The 16,998-nt window shown below is 45.3% G+C and overlaps 1 protein-coding gene across 11 annotated transcripts in view; it reads right to left on the reverse strand.

Annotated features, from left to right (window-relative positions):
- The window catches only part of BICRA (BRD4 interacting chromatin remodeling complex associated protein), a 102,315-nt gene that overhangs the window by 21,762 nt on the left and 63,555 nt on the right, over positions 1 to 16,998 (reverse strand). For 8 of the 11 annotated variants that reach the window (XM_060275525.1, XM_060275529.1, XM_060275523.1 and 5 more), the window contains 6 exons: positions 10,808 to 10,853; positions 9,570 to 9,612; positions 9,027 to 9,092; positions 5,440 to 7,446; positions 4,015 to 4,338; positions 827 to 1,534 (listed from right to left, as the gene is read on the reverse strand). In XM_060275525.1, the coding sequence (XP_060131508.1) occupies positions 827 to 1,534; positions 4,015 to 4,338; positions 5,440 to 7,446; positions 9,027 to 9,092; positions 9,570 to 9,612; positions 10,808 to 10,848 (3,189 nt within the window). In that variant the 5' untranslated portion in view covers positions 10,849 to 10,853. The remainder of the gene's footprint in view (positions 1 to 826; positions 1,535 to 4,014; positions 4,339 to 5,439; positions 7,447 to 9,026; positions 9,093 to 9,569; positions 9,613 to 10,807; positions 10,854 to 16,998) is intronic. The other 3 variants (XM_060275527.1, XM_060275521.1, XM_060275528.1) reach the window with 1 other exon arrangement.

The raw sequence follows: 16,998 nt of genomic DNA on the forward strand, positions 1-16,998 counted from the left end.
ATGCCAAATTATGGTATGTGTTTCCCAAACAATCAAATCAGTGCAGAACCACACATCTGGGAGTATGGGTAAGATGGCATAGGTCAAGAGGATGCAAAACTTTCCTACTATTTAGATAAACACTGAACGCATTCTCCTGTTTGATTTCTAAAACAAATTCCATCCTTATCTGCAAATAATGGAAGTACTTTCACCAATACAAAAAAGGAAAAAGCTCTTTTCAACTGTAAGTTCCTTTCCATCATCCTTGCTTAAGGTGCTCAATATAAGGATCCCGCACTTAAGAGACACTGATGTCTGTTTTTAACTGGTGGAGAAATCAAAGGCAAGAGCTGGCTTTTTATCAGCACAGGGAACTGCCTGGCCTCCTAGTGGCTAGAAGTACCCACAAGCAGTAAGAGCATAGGCTTAGAGCTCTGACATCTGGTAGTGGCATTTAAATAGTTAGTTCATCTTGTGTACCCATGGCAAAGTAGGCCATGCTCAAGGATGAGTTCCTGTAACGTTTTCAAAGAGCATTTTGGTGGGTAGGCATCCAGTTGTTAAGAAAAAAAATTCTGAATGGAAAAACAAGACAATATTGGCTGAGGGGCTGCCCATATTTGAAATGGAATGGGTATTTGGCAGGGGCATGCGCAAAGAGTCTTTGGGGCAGCCCTGGTGCCTGGGGTCTCCTTGGTACAGCAGATTGCCCATAAATGTAATGAATAAGATGAGGCCATACCACCCTATTTTGTACAGATGGATCATTTTGTTGCAGTGAGAGGGCTTCACAATTAACCCGATTCCCTTTTCCACCAATTTCCAAGGAATGTGGTTGCTTTACCTGCTGAAACCGATCCATTAACTGCTTCTGCTGAGGTATGGGTGCTGGAATTGCAGAAAGAGCCTGGAACTGATTCGGAACCATCTGAAAACTCCTCTGCTGCTCCGGTGTTAGATGAAGCGCCTGGGTTGGGGTGGGGGGCTTGATAGGGCCCTGGGCAGAGAACTGAAGCTGGAAATGGGGGGAATGGGTATGCTGCACCTCAGGTGCAGCCTGAATCTGGGGTTGTAGCCGGGCCTGCACCTGGGATTCGGCCTGTGGCTGGAGCTGAGGAGCAAGCTGAACCTGTAGCTGCAGATGTGGAGGGGTTGCCAGCTGAGGCTGCCCCTCTGGCTGGGCCTGTGGTGCTTGGAATGATACCTGAGGCTGCGAGGGGGGCCGCAGAGGATGCTGGTTGGAACCATGAGGAGAAGAAGCAATCTGATTCTGAATCACATACAGATTCTGCATCTGTGTCTGGGGGGTGCAGGACCGTGGCAGGGGCTCGGAAGGAGGCCTGGACAAAGTCTGGGGTTGGGAAGGAGGCCTCGAGTGAGGCCGGGACGGTGGCCGGGACAGTGGCTGAGGCTGAGATGGAGGGCGGGACTGGTGTGGAGATTGCATCTGTGAAAGGTGTGTGGGCTGGAGCTGGGGGCTCTCCCCCACTGAAGGATGAGGTAGTGAATGGGATGGGGAGGCTCCAGGAAGTTTCTGCTGCCCTGAAGGCAACTGAAAAAAGGAGTTGGGGTGGGGGGGGAAAGAAAGGAAAGAGTAAACTGGGTTAGAAGTCTCTTGTGAAGATACTCTGAGGTGCCTAGGCACCACAATCCAGCAGAAGCAGCCAAGAATTATTAAGTTCAAAGCTTCGTGAGTCAATGAGGCTGCTTATTCCCTCCTTCCCTTCATCATCAGTTCACACTGTGAGAGACCCTGAAACAGGAGGGGAAGCTTTCTGGCCAGGGTGTCAGATTCTCATTCTGTCCCACTGAGAATACTGGTGGGTACCTGCCAAATTTATTTCACTGCCTCTGCTTGTTTGCAAAGCTTGGCTGTAAAAGATTTTGCCTTTTAAACCCTAGTGACCAAGGTAACGAAGAAATAAATACAAGGAAGGTACCTGGTCTACCAAAAAGTGTCTCTTAAAACGTCAAATGGCTAAACAAAAAGCTTCTCTCGAAAATCTTATCCTACAGAATGCAGGAAGAAGCTGGCTTCTTTCAATATTTTGGGGAACAGGGAGAAGGGTGTTCATGTCTTCTAATTCCCATTAGACAAATACACACCCCACCCTTTCAATCTTCCCAGTCACCCTCTCTTGGGCAACAAAATCTCCCTGGGCTCTGTTGTATTAAACGCCACTTCTCCAGCCTGCCTAGGGCATCCCTACCGAGTAGCAAGTCCTCTGCTAACTCCTGTACAGCTTGCACTACAGTATTTTCAACATTACAAACACGCAAGTGGAATTTATGACACTCAATTTGCAAGTAATACTTCTCTGCTTAAAGAACAATATATATAGGAAGGAAAGATATACACATTCTGGTAGGAGATGGCAACATACCACGAGTGCAGTGCACAGCTCTGGAGGGACAGAGGAGAAGACGGGAAGAAAAGCAAGAAAAGGCAGCAGCAGCAGCAGAACCACCACCTCTCAGGGTTAGTTAGGATCGAAAGGGAAGCAAGCAAGAGCAGCAACAGGGAAAAGAGACAAACAGGCGATGGCCACAGTCTGGAAACAGAATCAGTAAGAGGGGAAAAGACTTTGGCTGATCCTAAAGGTGTTTGCCTATTTCTGGATTGTCGTGTGTTCACCCATGTGCTAAAAAAATAAAAACATAATCTGCCGGATATCAGATGTGCCCATCCCTTGGATTGTAAAGTCCTTCAGGCAAAGAACCAATGGTCTTTCTTTATGCTACAGAAAGGCCATATGCCATTTCCATCTTTCCTTTTTTCTTGTTCTTAATTTGGACATAATGAAAGAGGTAAGTAAAGCTCTTTGTGAACTAAACCATCCACCATCAGTACATGCATATTGTTTTCCCTCTATCTGTTGCTTTTTTCCAAAGCAGAACAAATTATTATTTTATTTAAAGGAGCAAGGGTGGAGCATTAAAGAGGATGTGATTGCTTTTTGTTATAAGAAAGCTAGATTCCATGCCAGTTTTACTGAGCTTTACTGGTCAGAAGAGAGGAATCCAGAACTGTATATAAACCTTCAAAATATTTACCACAGAGGCAAGGAAGGTGCATGTTTTAAAACTTAGATCCATTCTCTGCAGATACAGGTGGCACCATAGCAATATTTGCACGGTTCACAATACTGTATCTATTTATAGGAGACAAAAACAAGTTTTGGAAAATATAAAATATAGAGATTATAATTTATGATTGTGCTTAGGAAAAGTTCCAAATAATGTTTCAGTTGTTTAATTTTTAAATGAATAACCATTTTCTTTCTTTTTAGTGTTTCTGTGGTAACCTAAAGGGGGGCGCTATGTCTACATCTCAGTGTGCCATCAGTGTCTCTCTCCCTAGTATTTGTATGTCTGAGTTCAGGATCAAACTGACTATTCCATGGAAGTACACCAGTATTAAAGAGATTAATTAGTGCACTAACAGGTAGGTAGTGCTCCCTGCCCCCAAGTCTGGCCTGAAGAAATGAACTAAGCAAAGCTTTTTCTGTCACTTTCTTTCATAGGTCTCATTTCTGCATGTCAGGGTATTGCTAAAGGCACAGTAAAAATGCACACACACACACACGGTAACCTTACATCTAGCGGTCAGCCTACTGTAGTTGCTAGGCAGGAGGTAACTACACTAATGAAAATATTCACCCCCCCTGTATTGTTCACCAACTTCCACAAGGGGGAGACTTCATTGCTATTTTTAAAATTGTGTCACCACCAACACCCAAGCCTTGCCTTTGTTTTGAAGTGTGGGAGAATGCAAGTGCGAACCGAAATGAGATGCTAATATTTCCCTCTCTCTCTCTCTCTCTCTCTCTCTCTCTCTCTCTCTCTCTCTCTCTCTCTGTGTGTGTGTGTGTGTGTGTGTGTGCATTCTGCACAGAGAATGTGCAGGAGAAAGCAAGAAGCTGAAGGGAAGACTAAGAAGAATGGCCAGACATGTTAGACAGAAGGGCTCAAGGCAGGAGGACAGGCCAAAGCAAGGCGACTTTGTGGATTTGGAAACAGGTAAGGGGCTACCTGGCAAGCCATTGCCTGCTGGGGAGGGCCTGCTGAGAAGTGAGGTACTTTGGACTCCACCGGCGGCAGGTTGTGGTTCTGGCTCAGCTCTCGGCTGGCAGGCGGCTGCAGGGATGCGCCTACACTGCTGCTGACTATCACTGAGGCTGGGACACTGCTTGTGGTGCTGAGGGCGGTGGTGGCTATGCTGTAGATGGGCAGAGGCATTGGCAGGTGGGGAGGTACTGTGGATTCGTTCATACTGTTCTCCTGCTGCATTTTCAGGGCTGATGAATAAAATTGCTGCTGATGCTGCTGTTGCTGCTGCTGCTGGCTCCGATCCTTCTGAAATTTCCAAGAGATTTAGCATGGACCACATTTACAACAACTACCTGCTTCTACCACCCACTTTTTGTCAATGCCGATTACTGCGTCTGCACATGCTCTAAGCCCCGCTCCCCCAAGCAGACACGGCCTTAGAATTGCATCCTAAATTCTGGTTTCAGAGCCCCCACTTCCCCTCTCGGCAAATAGTAATGTGAAAGACACAAAAATAAAGAATATGCAGAAGGTCATGCCTGACGCTGAGTTTCAAAAAAATTGCTTTTAGGGCAAAGAAGCAAGCAAGCAAGCTCTTTTGTGATATATGAGGCTCACAGTCAATGGAAGCCATATAACCTATACGTCACATTCAAACAGGGGTTTGGGCCCATTTGCAGAATGCTATTTCTAATCACAGAATTATCTTCACTACTACATCACAACTGTGCCACATGAACAGCAAAAACACACAAACTGTTCTCCTGCCTTCCTGTGAGCAGCCAAACTGTGGAGATTTGATTCAGGTGAAAACAAACAAACAAACAAACAAACAAACAAACACCCATATTGTTATTCTTTGGGGTGGAATGGGGCTAGATGACCACAGTGATGACTCCATCTCAGATCTACAGCTTGGAAATTTGAATTTTATCATAACAATTCATCATATGTGAATATTAGGAAACTGACATAAACCTACTTAAGCTGCATCACCTATTCAGACAAACTCTGTTTTGCAGAGGTTGCTGAATTGGGGGATTGGGTGGGGGGGTGCAAGGAGAGAAGTATTGGAAGAGAGCAAGGGCTAAGGACTACAGAGCAGTGCAGGACATTGAAAACTCCGCTCTTTAATGACTGGAAGATCATCCCAACCTTCTATCTCACCCCCAGCTTTTAGCAGACATCTTAAAGAGGTCATCTTCTTGACTGCTTAGCTATCATGAGGTCAAGAAGCCTGTCTGGTTTTGGTTTTTTAAAGCTTTGATGGTTTCATGTCATGGCCACACAACTTCCTTGACGTTATCAGTTAATATTTCCTTAAGAAGCTGGAACATGCACGGACAGAGAGAACAAACTAACCAAACTAGCTGGGCTAGCTGTAATTCTAGGAAACCTTTCACTTGCCTGCTGCAGGAACATCTGCATAGAATCCTGGGAGATGATGGTTCCAGCAGCTGCCTGGCCCAAGATAATTTTTTCAGGACTAGATGCCACCAAGCTGGGACTGGGCTGCGAAGTCACGGGTAGCTGTGCTGGCTGCTGAGGTGGTGGAGTTTGCTGCTGTACATTCAGCTGAAGCTGGGAAGGAGCTGAGGACTGGGAAGTGGACTGGACGGTTAATATGTTGGCTTGGTCGCTGCTTGGCAGCAGGTTGGTGCTGGAGGTCGGCTGTGGCTGAATGAGACCTGGGCTCTGGCTGCTGGCACTAGGGGGTGCTTGGATGGTCACAGTTTGGTTGAGGTTCTCGGTGGCATTCAACATAGCCACTTGGTTAGGCAGGGTGACTCCTTGGATAACAGTCTGACCAGTCTGATTAATGGCACCACTGGCCAGGGAGGCTGTGATGGTGGGCTGACTCTGAGTTGTCAGGCTACCGGCTAGAGAGACAGGCATCTGGAAGAGAGTTGGCTGGCCAACCTGTCCCGGTTGCAACTGGATAGGAGCAGAGAGAATGTGGGCAGTGCCATGTGCATTCTGCGACGTCAGTACCTGCCCCAGGTTTAGTTGGCTTGTCAGGTTTTGATTGGTGAGGATTTGGGCAGGCAGTGCTTGATTCGTTATTAGCTGCCCGCCAGGCCCTTGGCTGGTGATGATGTGAGTTTGCCCACTAGGGTGCGACGTGGTTAAGATCTGGCCACCCATATTAGCCTGCAAGGCTGACAGCTGTTGGGGAATCTGGACTGCCGAAGTACCGGTGAGCTGTCCCGGGAGAAGGAACTGGTTTTGACCCTGTAGCATTGCCTGGGGGACATGCTGCGCTGGGATAACAATACTGCTGCCTTGATTCAGCAAGTGGACACTCATGGGTTTGCTAAGGGCCTGCTGCTGTGGCGGGGGCTGCTTGAACATGTTGGCAGGCAGACCCGGGGGGAATCCAGAGAGCACCACATTTTGCCCAGCCTTGCCTGCCATAAATGTTAGGTTCTGCTGGGCCTTCTGTTGTTGGAGGGCAGCTTCGTTCTGGATGGTAAGGGTAGCATTGTTGGGGCAAAATGTTTTAGGGGTGATCTGATACAACTTCTGCTGGAGGACTCCTGGGGGTTTGGGCTGAATTGGTGTGGGTGTCCGGTGAATGATCACGTTTTGGGTCTGTACCAGCGGGCTGCTCAAGCTTGATGTGACAGTCAGAGGCTGGGAGCCCTGTGTAGCAGATACACTCCCAAACATGGAGCTTCCATTCAGTGTTGTTGTGGCTACTGCTGGGAGGTTCTTCTGGATGACAAGGCCTGCATTCTGGGGAGACACCCCAGCCGAAGTAAGGGTGACCTGTTGCTGTTCTGCTGCTGTCTGAGTGATGTAACTTCCAACTGGCATGGTGGCCACTTGGGAAGATTGAACTTGCTTAGCAATTATCTGCTGAGCAGACTGGTTAATTGCCATCACTTGCTGGCCAACCACTTGAATCTGCCCAATGCCCAGTGCTCCACTGGGACTCCCATTTGGCAACCCTTGAAGGTTGGAAATGGGCTGTATGGTGACGTTTCCCAAGCCAACTTGCTGGAGAAAAGGTTGCACGCTGATTGCCTTGTTGACGACATCGGCTCCAACTGACTGCTGCACCAATGCTTGGTGAGTCAAGACTGCAGGCTGCTGCAGTCCAATAAGGTCAGCTCCACCAGAGAAAATCTGTGGTGTGACATCAGAGGCAGTGTGGACAACTGGCTGAAGCGTAGGGAGCTGAAAAGACCCCAGATCCAGTTCTGCCTCTGCCTCCAGAGTCTGCTCAGTGATGTTTGCCTCCTGCAGGCTCTGCTGGAGAATGTCACAGGGCTGGTCCGAATTCTGTAGGTTGGCCCCTCCCCCTGAAGGTGACCCCAGGATGTCATCTTCCAGGAAGTCTAAGTCAACACTTGTTGTGGGCTGGCTCTGTTCAGTGCTCAGATGATTGCCAGAGGTTTCTTGTACGTGCAGCTAAAAAAAGAGTAAAGATTAAGCACACAGAGAAATAAGTAAGCTTTCAATGATATAAATGAAACAGAATTTTTATATTTTTCTGTGCTCAACAATTTATGCCTTTTTTCTAAGTGCTATGGAACAGCACCATTTTCTGGGTTTTAATTTTATTTGGGCCAAATTAGATGTGGTTTAAGCCCTTCCTCCATGCTACTTCTCAAATTTAAACTGCCCTCCCAATTGCTGTTAGCCACAGAAGTGAAAAAGTACACACATGCAAGTACCTGTCCCTCCACACCCACCCTAAAGCTTGACCACTTTGAGGAAGGCGATTTAAGCTGGAAAATAGTGCAGGAGTAGATTTAAAAAAACAAAAAACCCTCCTCAGTGACACTAATCCAAATTAGCCTTCCTTGCCAAGGGGCTTTTAAGCAAAAAGTGGGGGGGGGGGGGTTAGAAGATGCAACCATAGATTTCCCTAGATCAGCCCTTAATATACATTATTACAGTGCACACCCTATTGACTGCTGCTTATGCTGGGCAAAGGGTGGCAAGCATTTTCTGTCTTATATCAGACCTTGCAACAAAACATCTGGTATAAGACAAAGGCACTTCATTTTCTGTCTTATATCAGACCTTGCAACAAAACATCTGGTATAAGACAAAGGCACTTCAGTATCCAGGTTCCCAAGGCATACAAATGGAAGTTCTTGACCTCATTCTGAAAGAAATCTTTCCCAAGCTTTTGCAACCCTCCAACCTTTACTAAGCTGATCACCGTGATCAGGCCCTCCCCACAGAGCAGAACAAAGCATCAGGACAGAAGAGGACAGCAAGAGAACAGCAAATGTGAAACCCACAGACAACCACCATTCCAAGCAAATGGTTCAAAATAAATGTGGGCTGATGACACAAATCCTAGCACTGTGCTGCTACCATCCATTGTGCCCAGTGCCAATAACTGTGTGGGTGAAATCAAATCACTCTTGAAGTTACATAAGGAATATCACACAGGAGACTGATTAGGGCTATGAAGAGTCTCTAGGACAATTTTCCTTACATTGATCCCTCTTTCTTTGATACCTCAGCCTCTGCATTTTCTGTAGAACTGGCTAAAGTAAAATATACTTTTCAATTGTTTTGTCTGTTTCATTATAACACATGTATAAATGCCAGGCTCGGAATCAAATGTAGAACATGCAGAATTTTTTCTGATGACATGAGAGAAATGAGGTTTCCACTCCTATCAGTTTTGCTCTTACTCTGCCTCCTTGTACAAACACCCATATACACTTCTGTTTAACAATAAAGGGAACACAACCAGGATGTCACATTTATTGCCTTTCTGTGGCATTTTAACAATTCTATCAGGTGTCTAAGACATTAACAGAGCCTGTACGTCTTCCTATGCACCTGTATGTTCAGTTTGCCTTTTTTGCTATTGTGTGTGCTCACCATGGTGGAAATGTAACATTACAACTTGTATAGCTTCATCATGCATTGAGCATTATGAAAATGATAAATGTGTAAAAGAAAGGACATGATGTTTCTAAAAGTGATATAAACTGTGCTGTAAAAATGAGGTGAAAAATACATACCCCAGCACCCTCAAAGAAGGCACTGGCTGCATCTCCTGTGTTGTCCAAGAGATCATCACTGTCAATCTGTAATTTAAAAGATTTAAATTACTGTATGTGAATGTAAATTTAAGCTTGACAGTGTTCAAGGAGTCAGACTGACACGAAATGGAAAAACAAAGGGGCACCACTTCATTCACAGACCAAGGCCCTAGGTAACTTCCTTTCAGTGGCTAGGTTTCTTCCTAGGAACTGTAAACAAGTTCTCAGTTGTGCTGGTGGAATTGTTTTGCTTTGAATTAGAAATTAAGTAAATTGTCATAGGTAACTACTAAGTATTTTTCTAACTTATTCTTCATTCCTCAAAGGTCTCAGAGAAAACAACTGGCAGGACAGTGTCCTCTGTATTTCATTTCTAGGACTGGCACCACCTCTGTTCTCTGTGTCATTTCTTTCATTGTAGACATACAAGCCAAAGGTAACTTAAGTAGGCTTTTTGATTTGTTAATTAGTCATGCATCAACATAAGCATTTAAAGAAACATTCAGAAGAGCAAGTCCTCACCTTTTCAGATCCATGTAAAAAATCATTCAATGCCTGAGGATCACTGGGGGGGAAATGACATAGTAAATTTACTTACAAGTAAACATGTAAAGGACGATGCTGTTATTTATGTACCAAAACAGACAAATGAGCCTACACCTATCCCTATCAATATGTTGGTGGGTGTGGGTGGGGGATTCCAATGGTTTCTTGGTTTTGGGTTCCACTTCTGTCCTCAAACACATTTGTATTACCTTTCTATTCAGGATCTTAATTACCAAGCCATGTCTAAAATTTATTTACATGTTGCTTATAAAACAGAATTTAATGGTTATAATATGTTAGTGCTAAATATTATTGGCACAAGGCTGTCTGAAACTTGCAAGACCCAGTGGAAGACCCACTGAAATTCTTACTTTTTAAGTAATTATTCTTCTTACGTTACTGAAGTGGTAGCCATTTTTTTTCCTGGTCTCAAGCAGATTTTAGATTAATTTTTCTCTTGGCTCCCCCATGAATCTTGGATTTCCTTATTATGTTATTTATAAAATTACATTGGTCTGTGGCTGTAATAAACCTATCTACTATCCAAAACAGGGGTGAGGAACCAGATCTGATTGGTGGGCAAGATCCAGAAAACTGGCCCACCCTCCATGAACAGGTCAGCCCACCTTCCAATATAACAATAGGTGAGAACTTTAAAGGGGAAAAGGCAGGACCATGCTCAATAAATGTAGTTTAAACCTTTCCTTTCTAGCGTCAGCTTGCATTCAAGCCACAGCTACTAAGATTTCTGCCTGCTTTCAGGAGGGAGTGGCTCCCATTCCATAAGTTGATGCAGCTGGGGGAAAATGGCCTCATCAGCCTAATTTGGCTCATGGGGTGGAAGCTCCCCATTCGTGGTCTAAAACATCATTTATTTTGTCAATTGTTCTGTAACAGCAACTTTCTCTTTCTGGAGAAGCCTCATGTAGCTCTGACTGTCAGATTTAATGAGAAACCTTCTGGTTCTAGCTGCACATCCTCTCTAAAGTTCAAGAACAGGCCAAGCGGCATGTGTTCCACCAAAGATAGGCAGTAACAGTTGTCAAGGCAGCAGTCACATAGAGGGGCTCCAAGATTTTGAACCAAGCGTGGTTGAAAGGTATAGCATTTGCTAAGCTTGAGAACAAAAATATCTGTAATGGAATGTTCCATTTCTGAAACCCTTTTGCCACAAGAGAGAACACGCTTTTCAAGGGCAAAGGGAAAATACTTACCAAATTACATCTAGCAAGCACCGGCCATCTTCATCATCCATGTCAACTGAAAGGAAAGGTTAGAGAATGTGTTACAATTATGTAACGACACGTGACATGCTAGTGAAGTGCTCCTTTCAACACCAAGCCCTCAGTTCTGCAACTCTGCAAACATTTCCTTCCCAGTCCATGTAATGCTGGGTCCAAGATTTTGGAAGCGCTTGGGGCACTTGGCCTTAACCTTGAACTGCAAACTGAGAATTTTCTAATCCTGCTTCTGACATTTTTTTTTAGTGTTCTCCGAAAAATAAAAATGGCAGTGTTGCTAGAGTGCTGACCCTTTGGTGATCTTAGCGCCCCGCAAATACCAGAACTCACCACTCTCTGGAGCTGAAACTATATCCAAGCATTAACTGTATCCCCATATTTTGTTAAGTGCATTAGCACCCAACATCTCTATGGAAAGTCTAGTCCCAAGCCTATTGCTGGTCTTCGCTACAGAACCAATGCAATGTGTTTTGGATACCAATGTTAGCATGTTAGGATGTTAGCATACTGTCAGGGGGACTCCCTACAGGGAGCCTCCCCCCACCATCCAGACCAGCACTTCTCCCAGCGACAGCGCTAGCAGCGGGTCAGGGGGAAGCGGAATAGAGGAGGGAAGGCTCAGCGAGGCATCCAGAACCCTGGCAACGCTCTGGGGGACAGTGGAGGAAGGGCTCAGTGAGGCATCAGAGCCCCTGCACCACTTTGACCAACAAGTGGAGGAGGGACGGCTCAGGGAGGCATCAGAGCCCAGGCACTGCCAAAGCCAGCAAGGGGAAGAAGGGGCACTGCTCCTTCTGGCACCCGAATTGAGGCGCGCACCCAAGCACAGGGCTAGGGGGCGGGGTTTCAGGGTGCCCATGTTATTATGCTAGCCCCGAAGCAGACGGGTGCCATTGCCGGGTTCTGAGAGTGACTAGGAGGTCATGTTTTCTGCTATCTCTGCACTGTAAATAGTATGCACAATAAAACCTTTAAAGACACAATGGACTGGAGCGTCTTTACTCGGGAGCAGCCGCAACAACTCCCTGACACATACCAAGCAAAGAAAACAATCCATCACACTCCATTAACACCCCTGACACATATTAAGAAGTCATAGATATATTCTTTTCTCAATTTACTTGAGTTATAGAATAAAATAGGAAGAATTTATCAGCTAATTCTGCTGGTCAAGCTTTGATCTCCCAGCTGAACTACTCTCAAGGCACTCTTGTTTTAGCACAACTGACAAGCATGGTTTTGAACAGAGCTTTTTATTTTTTAAAAAAACCACCCTTGTTTCTCACAATCCTTCTTTGTAAATGTTGACAACAGCAAATATTCTCTAAATGCTCAAATATTTGTGAACAGTGTTTGAAACTCCCATTGTTCTAGGGGCATTTTGCGACAGAGAATTTCATTGGAGCAAGCAGTTTCTGCGCTCTGGGTGCAGTACTGCACCTAAGATTTCAGATTAAAACTGCAGAGTTTTAATCTGCAACTGCCTCCCCACTTTCAGCTAATCTCTGAAGACTGGAGAATATAAAGAATATTAGGGGGTGAGCAGGGGAAGGACTAGACCATATGAAAAATGAACATAATATTTTAGGTGCAGTTCCTTCATTTTCAGCTTTGGATTCTTGTTATTAAAAAAGCACACCTAGACATTCCGTTGTTGCGCCCATAACCTAGGTTTAAGGTGCCATTTAGCTCCTAGCTTTCATATCTCAGTTTCTAACACTATTTGTGGAGTATTAAAAATGTATATTTTTAATAGTTAAAGCTATGGTTTTCCCAGTAGTGATGTATGGAAGTGAGAGCTGGACCATAAAGAAGTCTGATCGCCGAAGAATTGATGCTTTTGAATTATGGTGCTGGAGGAGACTCTTGAGAGTCCCATGGACTGCAAGAAGATCAAACCTATCCATACTGAAGGAAATCAGCCCTGAGTGCTCACTGGAAGGACAGATCCTGAAGCTTAGGCTCCAATACTTTGGCCACCTCATGAGAAGAGAAGACTTCCTGGAAAAGACCCTGATGTTGGGAAAGATGGAGGGCACAAGGAGAAGGGGACGACAGAGGATGAGATGGTTGGACAGTGTTCTCGAAGCTACCAACATGAGTCTGACCAAACTGTGAGAGGCAGTGAAAGACAGGAGTGCCTGGCGTGCTCCAGTCCACGAGGTCACGAAGAGTCGGACAAGACTAAATAACTAAACAACAACAACAATAACAACAAAAATGTATATATGATGAGGGATAAAATTTAATTTCCATATTTGACAGTGGTTTTCTAGTATTTAGTATCTGGCGACATTTGATAGTTAACTTGCAATGATACTAAGTGTTTAACAGTTAACATTTGGCCACTGAAGATAATTTGTATTTATTTACTAACATAGAGATGCCCAATTTTGCATTAAAATGTGAATTCAACTCTCACACTGAAAATTTGACTAGAAAATTTAGAAATCTGTACAATTTTGAATAACCTGCAGGTTAACAGCTTTGGTTGTCAAGAGGCTTAGGGCTCAAGAGACATTTTGTGCAAAATTCATTTGGATATTTCCTGGATTTGCAGAAGGAAACTGAAGAAGTGCAAATGATTCCTTTTGATTCTTTCCTGGGGGTGGGGGTATTTCTGCTGCAGGTATCAAGAATATGAGAAGCCTGAATCATTTGCTTTGCCAGCTTTGCCCATCCACGTTAAACAGAACTGGGGACAGGGAAAAAGAAACGCCTTGCATACAACTCTCTTATTGTAAGCAGAAAGACAACCTCTGCATTTAAAGAGTAAAAGAAGTGTGTGTGTGTGTGTGTGTGTGTGTGTGTGTGTGAGAGAGAGAGAGAGAGAGAGAGAGAGAGAGAGAGAGAGAGAGAGAGAGAGAGAAGAGTCACAGATTGATTGAGTGAGTGGGTTTTACTGTTTGGTGAGCATCCTTTCTGTCAATTCCAGAAAGGACCTCCCGGGTTTCCTTGTGAATTCCCAGTCACTCAGAGCTCTGCAGAGAATCAATGCAACTATGCAACAGGCCCATCCAAGTCTGATCACTGGATCCAATATCCTTTTAGCACTGAGTGAGCTGACTAGCAGAGCACAAGAGCGGCAGATATCCAAGCATATAGCATAGCAAACATGCTCTCCAGCATGCATGGTGACCACATGGTAGTTCCCCGATGGAGACGGCTGTAAACACATAACAGCATTACTGGGACGTCTCTGAATTTGAACAACACTGGCTGGATGCAGGCCAGGAAAGCAACAGAAAACAAATCCCTGCGTTTCAGCAGAGCTGAAAGACGGATTTTTCGTTCGGTGAAAGTGCAAGAGGAAAAAAAACCTAGAGCATTCAGTTAAACACACGTCTATTGAATGTGCTTAATTACTCCCCATAAATTACTGTCTGACCATATACATACAGGAAGAACTGCTCAACTCTCTCAGTGATTCTTCAGGTTCTGGGACCTCAGGTTTCCTAGCAGCAAACTGTTGTGAGTGCTACAACATGTTAGCTTGAGCTACTCAAGACTGTACAACCAAAGCCAGGCTTTGCCATATAGGCTGTTTTGCAAGTGACAAACAAAGGCAGGCAGCAGTGGGATGCTCCCATGGAAATGGACCCAAATTCAAAAAGTAAAGCAAATCTCATTCGTGAAGCCTTTCCCACTGCCTGCATATGGACACAGAGATATAAACAGATGACCATCAATGCTATGTGCATGTTCTAAATGAAACATTCACATTTTATTGACAGCTCTGTGCCTTGGAGTGTTTGTTTTAAGTCAAAATCTTACCAGCAGGACCTGTCTGGTAATCTAATCAAGAGTTGGTTCACACTTCATTTGGCAGCGATGTCTACTGGAACACATTTAACAGTGTGCAGGCAAGACATTCTGGGCTTGCAGGACATGTGCCATGGGGCGTCATGGGCAGTTGAGGTTTTCTGGGATGTTGGAGTGAGGTCAGAAATATTTTTCAGCTCAAGGGCCACATTCCCCTCTGGGCAACCTTCTGGGAGCCACATGCCAGTGGTGGGTGTGGCTAGAGGCAAAAGTGGGTGCAGTAATTAGTGTAAATTTTTACCATAGACTAGTTTCTACACACACACCTCTCTATCCAGGAAACCAAAAGTCATTATCAGAGCCTTAAGGACACATTCCAGCCAGGCAAAAACACTGATGAGGGTTTATGGCTGGGGAGGGGTGTGGCCCTTGGGCAGGCTCATGCAGGGAGGGGAGCAGATGGGTACATTTGCTATGGGCCTTGGTGGGCTAAGCTAGCCAAGGGCGCCTGCCTCATAGCATAGATTTTTGCTCTACTTTATAAGCACGCTGTCAGGGGATTGTTGCGGCTACTCTCGAGTAAAGACGCTCCAGTCTGCTCTGTCTTTAAGAGCTTTATTGTGCATACTATTTACAGTGCAGACATCAGAAAACATGACTGCCTAGTCTGATTCAGAACCCGGTAATGGCGCTTGTCTGCTTTTGCGCCAGCATAAGAGTGTGGGAACCCCAAAACGCTGCCCCCTTGCCCTGCGTCTGGAACTGGGCGCCGGAAGGGGCTGCGTTCCTTCTCCTGTCCCTTGGCTGCAGCGTTGCAGAGGCTCCAACACCATCCTGCGCTGTCCTTCCTCCTCTGGCCAGCTGGGTCGGTGTCGAGGCTCTGATACGTCTGAGAGCCCCCTCTCCACTCCGAGAGCCCCCTCTCTACTCTGCTCCATTCCTCATTTCCTCCTCCTGACTCGCTGCTCACGCTGTCACTGGGCGAAGTGCTGGTCAGGATGACTGGGGGAGGGTCCCTGTAGGGAGTCCCCCTGACACACACAAACAGCAAATATGTTCCATACCTGTTATAAAATCATATTGGGGGGGGGTGTTGCAGGACACCATTACTAATGAACAGAGAGGGGTGACCGAACCTGACAGCTGCAGTTACCCAGAATCCCTCTCAACACCACCTTCTTCGCCTCTGCTCCACTCCAGAGACCTCTGCTCCACTCCAGAGACCCGCACCCCTCCCGCTTGGACTCAACCCTGCCTTAAGGAAGGCTTAAGGATCAGCATATGCACACATTTCCACATGACTAGCAACTTGGGAGCCATAATTCCCTGTCAATGGTATCTCATTCACAATGGAAGACTCCTCTGAACAAAAGACAGTGATCAACTCTTATGAAAATGTTAATTTCTCTTTGTGTTTAGGAATTCACACCTGGGAGGGGTGATAGGAGGACTAGGAGAGGTGTCAAAAGTGCTCAGATTTCTACCTTGAACCCTCCTTTTTTTGTGAGGTATTGATTACATAGCTGTGATGTAGGAATGATGTATTGGGGGCGTTTCTTGGTGATGGGGAAACTGATAAAAGTGGAGGTTCTCTTTTGTTCTGTGTTCCTTCCTTGTTCTCCTGCGTGAGGGGAAGGACCCTGTTGCAACAGCAAATAAAGGCTTTGCTTCTCAAACTTCTCTGGTTGGCCTCTGTTATATATTCTCCGACCGATGGAGAACCCAATAAGGCTCTTGTGTACCCCATAAGGGAATAAGAGCAGATTTTGCTTAAAACAGATGGCGACCACGAAGGGACTTTTCGGTTACCCGGATTCTGGGGGCGAGGAGGGAATGATGCTCCAGCGCGCACCAGGCATTTTGCCAGGAGGAGCAGCAGTCCTGCAGCGATCCCAGGGTCTGGAAATAACTGGAGTTCTGGCGGGGCTAACCAGAGGAAGCAAAGTTTTATCAGGCCGGCCTTAAAACAACCAATCAAGAAGGGATCACCAGAAACAGAACGCGCTGCAAAGTGAGTATAAATAGGGAATAATTGGCTTTTCGGGGTGGGAAACTGTCACAGCAATCAAACTCTTTCCTATTTTCACAACCAGCAAGCCCAATACTTCCTGTAAACTATATACAACCCTTTGTTACAAGGATCCATTTGACAAAGATTTTGAAAATCCCAGGTATTATTATCGAGAAATACGACAGGAAGCTAGCTATACCTTCCCTCCCTGCAATCTCTAGTGAATGTAACATTATCAGAAGGCCACAGGTATTTCATAGTTGGAAGACGGAGAGAAAAATTCTTCTAAATTCTGTAGCTTGGATTTTCAAAGCTTTGCAAGGAGGAATATTAACTTTCTTGTTTCTGAAAAAGACTTATTTGCTATGTATGTATATGTGTGTGTGTGTGT

This window comes from Zootoca vivipara, chromosome 6, assembly GCF_963506605.1.
Source record: "Zootoca vivipara chromosome 6, rZooViv1.1, whole genome shotgun sequence".
Lineage (NCBI taxonomy): Eukaryota > Metazoa > Chordata > Lepidosauria > Squamata > Lacertidae > Zootoca > Zootoca vivipara.